At 35.0% G+C, this 16,002-nt stretch overlaps 1 protein-coding gene across 1 annotated transcript in view; it reads left to right on the top strand.

The window, feature by feature from the left end:
* GLRB (glycine receptor, beta) overlaps positions 1-16,002 on the top strand; it is a 154,880-nt gene that overhangs the window by 98,570 nt on the left and 40,308 nt on the right. The window contains exons 4-6 of the mRNA XM_006884447.1: positions 7,587-7,816; positions 7,930-8,012; positions 10,008-10,148. Of these exons, the coding sequence (XP_006884509.1) occupies positions 7,587-7,816; positions 7,930-8,012; positions 10,008-10,148 (454 nt within the window). The remainder of the gene's footprint in view (positions 1-7,586; positions 7,817-7,929; positions 8,013-10,007; positions 10,149-16,002) is intronic.

The following is a 16,002-nucleotide window of genomic DNA, read 5'->3' as shown; positions in this document are numbered from 1 at the left end:
CTTTTTTAATTAATTAATTTATTTTTTCATTTCAATGAACATCTACAGAGATTTTAGAATTCCTATCATTCATTGTTATACTTTTCTCCCTGTCCACCCCACCTCCACCCCCACCCCCCATTTGCTCCTCTCCTTAAAAAGCAAAAGAAAAACTCCTTCATTGGTACACAATGCTTTGCTTATTCAGGGCTTCTTTCCACTACAAACAGGAGACTGCCTTTTCCATCTTGTTGAAGAATGGGATTGGTATTTGTATTGGGATTCATAGAAACTTTAGATATTGCAGTTTGAAGCTTGAATTTGTACTTCAGTTCTTTCAGTTTGAGCAGTGCCAACCACATTCTTCTTATTTGGTTTTCTAACTCGAACTCCTTGCACATCTCATTTTAATACTTTGTGTTCTCTTTTGGAGCTGCCCTTTAGAATCTTTTATTAAATTCTCTTAATTCATAATTTATTTCCCTTATTTTAGCTCCTTGTTTCAATGCAAGTTTTTACTTCTCTTCTGAAATCCACTTTTATCTTTTCTTTCTTTTCTACCTTTGTAATAATCTTTTCCTTTCTTCATGAATGATGTCTTTGATATCATCCTGCAACTCATGTGATCTTCAGTTACTAGTGTCTCAAATCTATTCTTAAGATGGTTTTAAATTCAGTTGGGATGCACTAAAAGTCATATTGTGTTTCACGTGGACATGTTTTCATTTTCTTCAACTTCAGTTTGAACTTGCATGTTAGTAGCTGATGATCTATTCCACATCCCTGGCCTCATTTTGACTGCTGATATTGAAGTTCACCAATGTCTCTTCCACAGATGTACTCAGTCTGATACTTGTGTAGTACATCAGATGAGGTCATGTGTATCATCACTATGTTTTTTTTTTAAAAAAAAACAACGTATTTGTAATGAATGAGTTAATAATTTTACAAATTTCTCTCATTCAATCTCCAAGCTCATTTCTGTCACCAAGGCCATATTTTCCAACAACCAGTCCTTCTTCTTTGTTTCCAATCTTTGCTTTCCAGTCACCAATTATTATTAATGCTTCTTGATTATATATTTGATCAATTTCAGACTGAAAAAGTTAGGAGAAACCCTCAATTTCTTCATCTTTGGGCTTTGTGGCTGTTGTGTATAGTTGAATAATGGTTAATGGGATTTTCTTATTTGTATATGGATAGTATTCTATCACTTACATCATTGTACTACAGGATACATCCTGAAATGCTTTATCATAGTGAATGCCACACTATTCCACTTCAATTTGTCACTCCCAGCCTAACATATCATGTGATTGTCTTACTCAAAATGGCCAAACAGTTCATCTCAGCTAAATAATTCCTAGGATGTAAATCTCTCTTATTTTCGACACCTTCCAGTATTCCTAGTTTTATACTTTGTACATTCTATGTTCAAATTATTATTGAATGTTGCAACTGTTTTTCCTTATTTTGAGTCTTACCATAATAGTAAGTGAAGGTTCTTCAATGTACGGAAGTTTTATTCCTTCTGTGTCTTTATGGTAGACTCTACTTTGAGAAGGTTGTTCTTCCCCAATTGCATTTTGAGTGCCCTTCAACCTGAGAAGCTCATCTTCTGGCACTATATTAAACAGCGTTCTTCCATTACACATAGAGCTCTTGAAGGCCTCTATTTGAGAATTTGGTAACCAGTGCTTCTTCTTAGTCTTAATCTGGAAGTTCCACTGAAATCTATCCACCATGGATGATCCTGCTAGTATTTAAAAATATTAATAGCATAGCTTTTAGTATCACAACATGCAAGCCACCACAGTGTGGCAAACATACAGACAAGTGGTGGTACTAATTTTTCAGAGGGTCCTGATAATTTAGTTTAGCCTTAGCAATTGTGAATTTTAGATTTTATAGGTGGCCGAGTGGTAAGAAGCATGTCTGAAATTCCAAAAGCATATGGTTCAAATCCACCAGTTGCTCCTCAGGAGAAAGATGGGCAATCTCCTTCTGTGTAATTAACTGCCTCTAAAAACCTAGTTCAACTATGTGTTGGTTCCACAATGGTATACAACAACGTTACATTTTATAGTCAATTTAAATGGCAGATTAAATCTCCTTAGTTTGCTTGATTTTTAAAATACATCTTTTTAACTTTAGCTTTTATACACACATCCTTGATATGTTTGACTTATTTTTCTACATAGTGTGGGCTATGGCCCTTTGTTTCAATTTTCTGCAAATAGGCCTCTGGCACCTTTTGTTAAAGAATCTGTCTTTTCTTCACTTAAGAGACTTCATACCTTTGTTAAAAAGCAGTTGTCCATAGGTGGATGAATTTGTTTCCAGATTCTTAATTCTGTTCCATTGGTCTATGTAAATGTCACTATACCAGTGCTAAGCTGTTTTGAATACTGTGATTGTGTAGTAGGTTTTGAGATCTCATTTGTTCACATTTGAATAGCACTTTGCTTTTCTATGGTCTCTTTCTTTTCTGCATCAAATGACTAGTATTTTTTTCCATTTCTTTGGAAAATTTTGATGAAATCTGGATTGGTGTTGCATTATATATGTAGATTGCTTCTCATAGTACCATTATTTTCATAATGTTGAGCCTTCCAATCCACGAGTATTTTATATTCTTCTATAGTATTTTGCAGTTTTCTTTGTGTAGACCTCATGTATTTCTAGTTAGATATAGTAATCTGTATTTCATGTTTAGGGGAGCTGTTGTAAATGGCATTGCTTCCCTCATTACTTTTCTTTGTTGCATTAGAATACACTACCTAGTTACCAATTACATTTAGTGATTTTTTCCTTATTATTTGGATTAGAATAAAAACTGTGATGTGGCCTTTTCTAAATCCAACTTGAGCATCTGTCAGTTCTCTGTCTATGTACCGTTGTAGCTATTTTTGAGAGATTTTTAGTTTGTTTGCATGTGATATGAATGATTTTGTTCAATAATTCCCACATTCTGTTGGCTCACCTCTCTTGGGAATGGGAAAAAATATGGACCTCTTCCTGTCAGTTGGCCAGGCAGCTATCCTACAAAATTTCCTAGCAAAGTCTGGGAGAATCTTCAGGGCTGCATTTGTCTTTGGAAACATGTTATTTGGTATCGCCTCAATTCCATGGAATTTCTATTTTCTTGATGTTGAGATGTCCATATTGAAGGATATAATTTTTTATCTTCTTCCATGAGTGCTTTAAGTTCATTTTCTCCAAGCAAGATCATGTCATCTGCATAACATAGGTTGTTGATGAATCTTCCTCCAATTTTGATGCAACATTCTTCTTCATATAGTCCAGCTTCTTGAATTAGGCTCTTGTACACATTGAACAAGTATGAGGAATGGATACAACTCTAATGCATATTTTTCTGCTTTTAAACCAGGCAGTCTTACCATGTTTTGTATAAGCAAGCACTTCAGGTCCTCCTCAGTATCAGCAAGCAGGATTGTGTCATCTGCATAACACAGATTGCTGATGAGTCTTCCTTCAATCCTGATACCGCATTTTCCCTCATAGACCCCAGTCTCCCAGATTATCTGCTCTGCTTATAGATTCAAAAGGTATGGAGACAGGATGCAGCCCTGGCATACACCCTTCCCAATTTGGAACCATGCAGTGTTTCCTTACTCTGCTCTGATGACTTCCTCCTGGTCCAGCTATAGGTTGTTCTTATTACCATATAATTACTCCCTTATTTTTTAAATGGTCACTACCTGAAGTCATGAATCATATAAGTTTTTATGCCTCTCAGGCAAGTAGCTCAGATTTTGAAATTAGAAAATGCTTAATGACTTTTGAATGTTGTTGTTGTTGTTGTTACGTGCTGTCGAGTCGTTTTCGACTCATAGCGACTCTATGCACAACAGCCCTAAACCTTGCTCTATCCTGCACCAACCGTACCGCCTCTGACACACCCATCCCAATTACCCCAGTCACCGAATCAATCCATCTCATAGAGGGTCTTCCCCTCCTGCGCTGTCCCTCCACCCTCCCAAGCATGATGTCCCTCTCCAAGGACCTGTCCCTCCTGGCAACATGTCCACAGTATGTCAGACGAAGCCCCAGAATCCTTGCCTCCAAGGAGTAGCTTGGTTTAATCCTCTCCAAGATGAATCTGTTTGTTTTCCTGGCAGTGCATGGTACATTCTGTACTCTTTTCCAGCACCACAGCTCAAAATGACTTTTTGAATGGATGAAGAAATTAATATTAAGTGTAATATGCATTCTTCTATGATTATGTGTTATATTAACATTTGTAGCATGTTAAGGACATTGTATTGATATATCATACTATTATGAGTTTCTTCTGACATCCATTTTGATCTTTTCTTCTTCTTCTTCCTTCTTTATAATGACTTTTTATATTCTTCATGAATGATATTCTTCATATCTTCCCACAGCTCATTTAGTCTTCGCTCATTAGTGTTCAAGGCCTCAAACCTATTCCTGAGTTGGTTTTTAAACTCAGAGGGGATAGACTCAAGATCAAATTTTTATTTCTGTGGATGAAATTTAATCTTCTTTAGCTTTAACTTGAACTTGATTATGAGTAGTTGATGGTCTGATCCACAATCAGCAAGGGGCCTAGTTTTCAGTGCTGATATTTAACTTCTCCAACAATTCCTTCCACAGATGTAATTGATCTGATTCCTGTGCATCCCATCAGGTGAAATCCATATGTATGTCCTGTGTTTATGTTTCTTATAAAAAAAAGTTATTTGCTATGAATAAATCATTGATTGTGCAGAATTCCATCATTCTGTCCTCAGACTAATTCTGTCACCAAGTCCATATTTTCTGACTACTGAGCCCTATTTCTGGTTCCCAAATTTTGCATTCCAGTCACCCATTATTATTATTAGCACATCTTAGTTATGTGTTCAATCAATTTTTGATTGTAACATTTGGTAGAAATCATTTATTTCTTCCTCTTGGGCTCTAGTTGTGGGCACTTAGATTTCAATTATAGTGGTACTAATAGGTCTTTTTTGTATGCATATGGATATTATCTTGTCATTCACAATATTGTATTTTAAGATGGATCTAGTAACTATAAGAGGGATCCTATTTTTCTTCACCTTTTCATCTCATCTCCAGAATAGCAGATCTGTCTTGGAGAGGGTGAAACAAAGTTTCTCCTTGGAGACTAGGGTTTGTGAGGGTTTGATGTTTTTTTTGTTTGTTTGTTTTTGTTTTTTTAAACCAGTTTAAAATAAGAATTTTGTTTAAATTAACTAAAGAACAGTGTATTGTATTTTTCACATTTTTCTCATCTTCATGCATATGTGTTTGCATGTATACAAATACACATATACAGAGGTTTTTGGTGTTTTTTTTTGCAATTTCATTCTCATTTAATATAGGAGGATCATTCTATCCAGATCCCCTACACTTTGGGAATTTTTTAAAACATAAATAATGAACCATTTTCTAGAATGATAAATATAATGGCAACTCATTCTTCTAATATTTTATAATATTACATAGTGTTTTTGCTGCCAACCCAAAGGTAGGTGGTTCAAATCTCCCACTTGCTCCTCAGGATGAAACTGTGCAAAATCTCATGCTATATAAACATCTGAAAACTCATTGAGGGGTCAGCTGTGAATCACTCCTACTTTGGCACATAACAATAACAACATTGCATAGTATGGACGTATCAAAACATATTCAGAAATTCCTTTACTGATAAATATGTTAAATTCTCCAGAGTTTATTTAGCTTGTTACAATGTTGGGGGAAATGATGCATTTATATATATACATTAATATCAACATCTAAATTTCTTCCTACATTTCTATCTCTCTCACATAGCCATGCTTTTTACTTCTTTAGAAGAGGTTTTTAATAGCAGAATTGCTCCATCAAAGAGGTGTATATATACATTTTTATAAAATTTTATTCTAGTTTATTTACAAAACTCGTATACATTATTTTTGAGAACAGATTATTTCAATTTCCGTCAGCCCCCTATCAAACTGTACAACCTCATGACTAATCCTCCCTCCCCCTGCACATCCTCATCCCTCTACTTCCACCGTCTCCCACCCCTCTAGGATCCTTATACTCATTCTACAATAATGGTTTTATACAATATTTATCCCTGTGAGACTGAGTTAGTTCACTCAGCATAATGCTCTCCAGTCCCTCCCAAGTTAGATAATATACAAAATCATTGTGAAGCTCCATCTCACCTATTTTAGGCATGTGGGCAGGAGAGAGTGGTCCTTAGAGAAGGAGAAAGACATCCTGCTTGGAAGGGTGGAGGGACAGTGCAGGAGAGGAAGACCCCAGATGATATGGATTGATACAGTTACTGGGACAATGGGAGTGGTGTGTCAGAATTAGTGAGACTGGCTTAGGACAGGGAAGAGTTCAGGGCTGCTGTACATAAGGTTGTTATGGGTTGCAGGTGACTCGATGGCACATAACAATAAAAACAACTATTGTGAATGTTTATTTTAATACAGCAATCTAATGATGGAGTTTTCTGATTATATACTTGGATTAAATATAGTATTTAGAGAAGATAATAAAATGATTTTAGTGAGTGCAACTTTTAGAATACCAGTACTTTCATAAATTATTTCAAAAAGCCCTTTATTAAAACAAATGACTTGAAATTATATAAAATGGAGTGCTGAAAATGGTATCAAGTGTAAATTAACCATGTGCTCTCGACAACCAACATAATTGATATTTTACTAAAGCTGCTGGAACTTAATTTTAATTCTTTCATCAGTACCAGTCTAAGTATGACTTCATAGCATGAATAAACTTCTCCATTTAATAAAGGATCCTTGGTGCACAATCTTAAAGTGCTCAGCTGATAAATGGAAGTTGGTTTAAATCCATCTGTAGGAAATGAAATGTGGAAATATGTTTCTGTAAAGATTTATACCTTTGAAAGTCTTATGGGCTTCTTTGTTCTGTGCTTGGATAACTATTCGTATAAATAAGACTCAACAGCAGTGGTTATTTTATTAAAATATGATCTATCATCTCCTCCTTAGTGTTTATATTTCAATTTGAAATTTGTGATCTGATTAATTTTTATCATAGCAAAAGACTTGAAAAAGCTGACAGTTCTTTGAATATGAATTTTGGATTTTTGAAATAGGAAAACTGAAGATAAAATTAATGCCATTAAACAAGTTTTTCTCAACTCAGTGGAGAGAAGATCAAAAACCTCCAAGACAAATATAATACCTCAAGACTCAATTAGACTCTAAAATTGTCAGTTCAGTTTGTACTAGAACCTAATTTCTTATTTTAATTGGCAAATATAAACTGATTAAGGTGTTAAAGGTTTTGTAAAGTTCATATATTCTTAGAAGGGGTCCATGTGATATGATGTAATTCTTTTTTTTTTACAAAGTATTAAAATTGGAATTATCAGAAATAGAAATCAGGGGAAATAACTTCATTTATTATGACTGATGGGATGTAAATGTGGTGACCTGTTATGATCCTGCTTAATGTTGCAAGAACAAAATATGTAGACTGTTAGTTACTGAAATTTTTCTAAACAAAATTCATTTTGGGACTGTATACTTATTTAAAAATAACAATGACACATGAATGTTTTTCCCCTCCAGGACTATAGAGTTAACATCTTTCTGAGACAAAAATGGAACGATCCCAGGCTGAAGCTCCCTAGTGATTTTAGGGGCTCAGATGCACTGACAGTGGATCCAACAATGTACAAATGTTTGTGGAAACCCGATTTATTTTTTGCAAATGAAAAAAGTGCCAATTTTCATGATGTAACCCAAGAAAATATCCTTCTCTTTATTTTTCGGGATGGAGATGTCCTTGTTAGCATGAGGTACTCTTTACTATTTAATGCTTTTGTATTTACGTTGTTCTTTGCCAGAAACGATCATTAGATCACAGAAAAGCATTTTAAATGCCTTCTAAAACTCCTGTTTTTACTTTCAGGCTATCTATTACTCTATCTTGCCCTTTGGACTTGACCTTGTTTCCCATGGACACACAACGTTGCAAGATGCAACTTGAGAGCTGTATGTAAATGATCTAAAAGTGACTATGGAAATATGAATGCTTAAAATTTCTAAGAAATGCATTCTTGTATTTTTCTTAAATAGTAGTGGAAGTACTAATGTATTCAATTGCACAGACTCGTTAGAATAATGTTAAGTGAAATTTGTGAATTTTTTTTTACTATTCTACTTAGTATTAAGGCATTTCTGGTGGATCATTGGGTAACTGTACTGCCTACTCAAAGGCAGGTGGTTCGAATCCACCAGTTGCCGTGTGGGAGAGAGATGGGCCATCTCCTGTGCTATTTGTAGTCTCTGAAAACCTTCTGGAGGTTCAGCTTTGACTTGGTTCTGACTTGACAACAATGAATTTTTGTTGTCACCCTTCCATCTCATCTCTGGTGATCATCTAAGAATTATTCTATGTGTGAATCTTCCCTTACCTTCTTACAGTACTGACCTTACACTATAATTATCCTTTTAAGACAGACTAATGACACTCAGCGTGATTTTTTCTGGATTCATCCATATTGTGCAGTGTTTATGAGTTCTTTATTGTTTGATAGTGATATATAATATTCTATTTTTGTGACTATATAATACTCATAGCTTCTACATTTCTGACTTAAAACTGCCATCATCATTTAAATGATTTACTACTACAGGAAGGGTAAAAGGAGAAATGTTGTCGTTGTCTCCCATCAGGTTGGAACCGATCCAGAGCTGACCCGCTAGCAGGTTTTCAGAGGCAGTTAATTGCATGAGAGGACAATGCCCATCTTTCTTTTATGGAGCAGCTAGTGGATTTGAACCATGCACATTTGGGATTGCAGTGCAGCTTCTTACCATTAAGCTGCTAGTACTGTGATGCTAAAAATTATATTTTCATATCACAAAACTTGAAGAGTATTTAAAATTCAAGAAATGAAACCAATAAAAAACTTGGCATACTGCTTTTCTGTTATTTTTTTGAGGGGAGTGAGGAGCAATAAAATGGAGATTTTAAAAAGAGCTTGAAAAATAATAATAATAGGTAATATATGGACTTTGGATATATGGGGAATTTTTTGTTTTGTTTTTACAGAGTGGCATTTAAAATATTACTAAGATTTTTGTGTTTTAGTTCATAAAAAGTATATGTGTTATATATAAAACATATAAATTAATTTTCTAAGCACCTATAATTTGAAAATATATCAGGACACAAAACATCTTCAACCTCAATACCTATACACCATGACTAAAGTCTGCAAAAACGAAAGAGTAATATCTTGTAAAATGTTTTGTTGTGCTTGATAGATGGTATGCTTAGCTATTTACTATTATTTGTTGTTTTCAAAAGTTTACTGAAATCTAAATTTTAATTGTGTTAATTTCTTTCTAACTATAAATTGAGTTCACTATGAACATTTGTGTGGATAGGTTTGTGTATGTATTGTATATATATATACATTAGTGTATGCAGATGTGTATCTAAAATTCTAATATCTCAATCTATTTCAAGATCTATTGAATAATTGATTTGAAAATGCCTGTTAAACAGTAAACTATCATATGCTTTAAAAGCATATTAGAGCATTGATTTGTAACTGCATTATGTAATTAAAAAAGTTTGCAATTATTTAATCAAAATTTTTAAAACATGTTTTTTTCTTCCCAAGATTTAATATATAGCATCTTCAACTCTTAAGCAGTTGGAAAGATAATCAATTTTTTATCCGTTTAGAAAGTTTATATTGAGATATGAACTGCTGCATGTGAGACAGCTTTTATAAATTAGCAGTAACTTGATCTAACTTGTCTGACTTTTAGACTATGATCTAGAACTCTTAAAATATTCTCATTAGTACTTACATAATTTTATCTTCTTACCTATTCTTTGTAATAATTTCACATAAAAACACCTTAATGTTTGTAAATCTTATTTTCTCATATTTGTATTGCTGAAATATTAGCATTTTTAAATTATTTATATTTCAAATTAACATTTCTGTTTATAATTTGTCTTATTTATAGTTGGTTACACAACTGATGATTTACGGTTCATCTGGCAGTCAGGGGATCCTGTTCAGTTAGAAAAAATTGCCTTGCCTCAATTTGATATTAAAAAGGAAGATATTGAGTATGGAAATTGTACAAAATATTATAAAGGCACTGGTAGGTAATATTTTTTTTTAAAATAAGTTTTTATTTTATCCTGGTTTTCTTACAAAGTTGTATACATTGTGTTTCACACAAGATCATTCCCATTTCCTTTATCCAACCCTCCTTTTAACCATCAAATTGTGCAACCCCATGATTAATCATCCTGCCCATTTTCACCCTGCTGCAGATCCATTTTACAGTTATCTTTCTATTTATACAATAATGGTCTTACACAGTATTTGTTCTTATGGGATGGATTTAGTTCACTTTACATAATGTCCTCCAGTCCCTGCAAAGTTATGTAGTAATTTTTTTAAATCATTACTCCTGCTTGCTACATAGTATTCAATCATGTGAATGTACCAAAATTTCTCAGTTTTTCGATTGTGGTTTGACATTTAGGCTATTTCCATGATCTTGCAATTGGTAAATAATCTTAAGCAAAGTTAACACTTTTAAAGAAGATTCATTATTAACATATGCAAAGAGCAGAGTAAAAGAAAACAAAAATAAATTCTGTATACCTAAATAGCTCAAAAGGTAGCTTGAGAAGTAAACTATTGTAACAGAATGTGCAGAGACCTAGAATTGGAAAATTAAAAAAAAAAGGAAGAACTCGGCATTTCTCAAGAGAAAGAGCCAAACCTAATTCAATCCTCAAGTTGTATTACTTAGAGATGCTATGGTCAAAATCTTGAATGATTGCATGATCCAGGAGGCATCGAAAGAAGATGGAGGAAATACACAGAATCACTGAGAATCACTGTACCAAAAAGAATTGGCTGATATTGAAGAACTTTGGAAAGTACTATATAATCAAGAGCCAATAGTAATAATGAATGAAGAAGATCAAACGAAACTGAAGTCATTGGCAAAAAATAAGACCCCGAACTGATATCTTGACTCATGGTATTGAAAAACAGTACTGAATATTCATCCCATGGACTGCCAAAAGAACAGAGGTGTCTTGGAGAAGGGGCAGTCAGCGCCCCTCAGAGACAATGATGGTGTAGCTTTGTCTCATATATTTTATGCATGTTGTGAGGAAAAGCTGTTTCCCACAGATGAACATCATTCTTGGAAAGATGGAGAGAAGATGAAGGAGAGGAAAACTCTCAACCAGGTGGACTGACACAGTGACTGCAGCAATAGGCTCAAATGTGTCAGAGATTTTGAGGATGACATAGGATAGGCCAGAGTTCACATCTGTTATTTGCCGGGTTGCTATAAGTCATACTCAAACAAGGAGTTCATCTTTTCAGTCATGTATTTAAATAGTTTATAGGGCTAACATTCAAAAATTTTTATGAATTTTTTATTATTGGATAGTTGTGCTTTTCTTTATGTTATACTAGACATTAACAGGAAGCTCAGCTGGCATAGTGCGTAGGGTGCTAGGCTACTAACCCAAAGGCATGGCCTCTGGAGGTCCAGATCCTCCAGGATCCTCGGGAGAAAGATGAGCAGTCTTCTTCCATGTGATTTATAGCCTCAGAAGCCTGCTGGAGGATCCCCTATGAGCTGGTTCCTACTCAGGGCCAGTGGTTTTGAGTTTCAGTAACAAGAAGCTATCTTTTTACTTTCCTAACGTGAGCTCTTTCAGACATATCCCAGACTCTGAGATGTTCTAAGTAATTCTGCTTTTGACAAGATTCCATTTTGGGTAATATAGGTTTGAAAGGTATAACCATATACATTTACTCAGAGCATTTTGGCAATTTTTCAGTCGTCGTTGACCCAGTTATATCACTAGGGTTGATGTCACCCCGTGTGGTAACTTATGTCATCTTCTATCTCCACAGATGTCTTCTCTTTCTAGACAAAACAGAATCCTTATTAACATTTGTATTGGTTTTAATCATAGAATTATATATGTAAAATATAATTATAAATTTTAATACTTCTTAGATCATTTGAATGCTAACAAAATGGTTTTGTAAAATTCTATGATGATTACATTATTAGTAACTAAGCCTTTTAAAAATTTCTCCACCTTTTCCTATAACTACTGCTTTATTCTAATCAACTACTGATAGAGCTTCTCAAACATTCCCAAACATTAACTTCGTTTTATAGACAAACATTGACAAACTCACAGTAGTTTAGCTAAGATTAAAAAAAATTAACAAAGGCAGTAACTTTGAAAACACTAGAAACAGTAAACACAGCAGCTAATATTTGTTGCATATGCAGATGAAGCTTTGTGACCCGAAGTATCATTATAAATGGATAATAATGACAACTCTGACCTGGACAACTTTGCAGGTTCAATAAACAAGCAAGCATAGTTTTAGCTTTGTATGTATATTGATATATGTAAGCTTGTTGTTGCTGTTATGTGCCATTGAATTGCTTGTGACTCATAGTGACCCTATGTACAACAGCTCTATACCCTGCTCTGTCCTGTGCCAATCTTACTGTCTCTGACACACATACCACCGTTACTCCAGTCACTGAATCAATCCATCTCATCAAGGGTCATCCTCTCTGCGCTGTCCCTCCGCTCTCCCAAGCATGACATCCCTCTCCAAGGATTGGTCCCTCCTTGCAACGTGTACAAAGTATGTCAGATGAAGCTTCCGAATCCCTGCCTCCAAGAGCAGCCTGGTTTAACCCTCCCCAGGATGAAATTATTTGTTCTCTTAGCAGTCCATTGTATATTCAATACTCTTCTCCAGCACCACAGCTCAAAGGCATAATTATCCTTCTGTCATCCTTAGTCATTGTCCAGCTCTCTGATGCATAGCAAGTAATTGCAAAGACACAGCATGAATCTTGCACACCTTAGTCTCCAGAATTACATCGTTGCTCTTCAGTGATCTGGAGAGGTCCCTGACAGCACACTTCCCCAATGCAATTAATATTTTATTTTCTTAGCTGGAGCAAAGCAATCTAAAGCTGTTAACAGTCTCAGTCTCTTCACCATCTGTCTTGATGCTGTCAATTCGCCCAGTGGTGAAAATCTTTGTTTTTTAATGTTGAACCTCAGTCCATATTGAAGACTGCAGTGCTAGACCTTCTGCAGCAAGCACTTTAGGTCCTCTTCAGTTTCAGCAAGCAGGAGAACCTATGGTGATAAAGGAAGAAGTTCAAGCTGCTCTGAAAGAATTGGCAAAACACAAAACCCCAGGAATTGATGACATACCATTTGACATATTTCAACAAAAAGACGCTGCCCTGGATGTGCTCACCAAGTTGTGCCAAGAAATCTGGAGAACAACCACCAGGCCAATGGACTAGAAGAGATCTATATTTGTTCCTATTCCAAAAAAGATGACCCAACAGATTGCGGAAATTATCGAACATTATCGAACAATATCATCAATATCACGTACAAGCAAAATTCTGTTCAAAATTATCCAAAAATGACTGGAACAGCACATCAACAGAAAATGCCCAAAGTGCAAGCTGGGTTTAGAAGATGTCATGGTTCTAGGGATATTATAGCTAATGTTAGATGGATCTTGGCTGAAAGCAGAGAGTACCAGAGGAATGTCTGTGTTTCATTAACTATGCAGAGGCATTTGACTGTGTGGATCACAACAAACTGGCTGACTCTGAGAAGTATGGTGATAATAGAACACTTCATTGTGATTATGCCAAACATAAACTTGAACTAGTTAGTTGTCAGAATAGAGCAAGAAAATGCTGCATGGTTCAAAATTAGGAGGGTATTATGTCAGAGATATGTCCTATTTCCATACCTTTAAACCTATCTGCAGAACAGATTATCTGGTAGACTGGGCTATATGAGGGAAATGAGGAATCAGGATTGTAGGAAGACTCATAAATAATCTGCATTACAAAGATAACAATATGTGAGTTAGACTTTAAAAAAGTTTTTTGTTGTTATAAGCAGCCATAGGAATACTTTTATAGAAAAAAATTTTATGAAGCACTCTACCAATATTTTACAGTCATTTTTATATCACTCACTCTGAAAGTACAGATTGACCTGTATTATTAATATTAAGAAGCATTTATCTTTATGCTTTGTTGGAAACATTGGCTGTGAAGTAATTACTCATTAGTGGAAATTGCTTTTAGATTCTTCATCTGTATCAGAAAACAGTGAATTTTTAGAATAAGCTCAAAATTTGGAGAATGAAAGCACAGTACTCATTAATAAATACTTTCTTAATATGATTAGATTAAATCTGTGAGCTTTTACTGGTACTTATGGTTGGTTTTACATATTAAATAGAACATTATTTAACATGTCTGAAGTTTATGATATGAAGTATCACCATCTTGTATCCAAGGACCATGGTGATTGCCATTCTCCTAAAACAGATTAGTTTATTCTTTGGCAGTTCATGGTTTAGTCAATGTTCTTTGCCAGCATCACAATTTGAAGACATCATTTTCTCTTCCGTTTTGTTTATTCATTGTCCAGCTTTCAGATGCATACAATACAATTGAAAATACCATGGCTTTTGGGAGGCCCCCCTAGTCTTTAAATTGATATGTTTGTCCTTCAGAATATTATAAAGGTCTGTGGCAACATATTTGCCCAATGAAAGACATTGCTTGATTACTTGACTGCCATTTTCATTGGTATCGATTATAGCTACAAATAAAATGAAATTATTGACAACTTCATTAGCTTAAATATATAGCATTTTGTCTTACGTCTTTTGTATACAAAACAATTACCTATGCAACAGGCTTTTATCATTATTTTAATATGAACATTCCCCATTTACAAATAACAAGTTTATTATATTACATAGTATGCTTTGTCTCATAGACAGCCACATCCAGTCTCTTGTATCCCTCATCTGTTGAGTGTTGCAGTGTTAGCACTCTGTTTAGCTTTCTTTAGAAATTATTGCCTTACATTCAGTGTATAGTGGCTCCAAAACACAACAAAAACCAGTGCAGCCAGAAGAGACAAATGAGAAGTACTGGTCTGGAAGAGAAACAAAAATTACTAGACAATACAAAGGCAGAAATTTAGTGCTAGTGTGCAGCCTCTAAACTGCTAAGATGATGATGAAAAAGTGTTCTGAGGGTGATGAATGTGGTAGTCAGCTTCTTTAACCATTTCTATTTTGGAAACCTATATGGCAACTATACTGTGGCCTGTAAGGTCACTATGACTCAAAATTGACTTGACAGGAACAAGTTTGGTTTGGTTTTGATTGCTAAGTTTATAAGATATTTGTATAACATCCAAACCAAATAATGTCTTATTTCATATGCTGTGGAGTGTACATTGAGTGGAAACAGAGCTCCAGTGACTTAGTGGTAAGAAGAAGCTCTCCAGTCTCACTGTGTGGGTCAGAACTGACCCATAGCTAACCTTCCCATGGGTTTTCAGAGGAAGTTCATTGAATGGAAGGAAATTACCCATCCTTCTTCCACTACATTTGTATATGCACAATATATAGATAGAGATAAGGAGATATATAGATAGATATATAGATATATATATGACAATGTGTTGTGCTCAACTCAAAGGCAATCAAAAACAACATGTTGTTGTTGTTGTTGTTATGTACCATAGAGTCTCTTGAGACTCATAGCAACCCTATATACTTACAAGAGCCCTAAACGCCATTATATCCTGTGCCAACGTCACCATATCAAACACACTCATTCCCACAACTCCACTCACAGCATCAATCCATCTCATCGAGGGTCTTCCTCTCCTGCCCCGTCCCTCCACTCTCCCAAATATGATGTCCCTCTCCAAGGACCAGTCCCTCCATGCAACATGCCCAAAGTATGTCAGATGAAGCTTCAGAATCCTTGACTCCAAGGAGTTTTCCAGCTTCACCTTCTCCAGGACAAACCTGTTTGTTCTCCTAGCAGTCCATGGTATATTCAACACTCTTCTCCAGCACCACAGCTCAAAGGCATC

The sequence above is a fragment of the Elephantulus edwardii genome, unplaced genomic scaffold, assembly GCF_000299155.1.
Source record: "Elephantulus edwardii isolate Elephantulus edwardi_28Jun2011 unplaced genomic scaffold, EleEdw1.0 scaffold00034, whole genome shotgun sequence".
Lineage (NCBI taxonomy): Eukaryota > Metazoa > Chordata > Mammalia > Macroscelidea > Macroscelididae > Elephantulus > Elephantulus edwardii.
The sequence above is the reverse complement of the archived record's forward strand: the minus strand, read 5'-3'. Positions and strand labels throughout refer to the sequence as shown.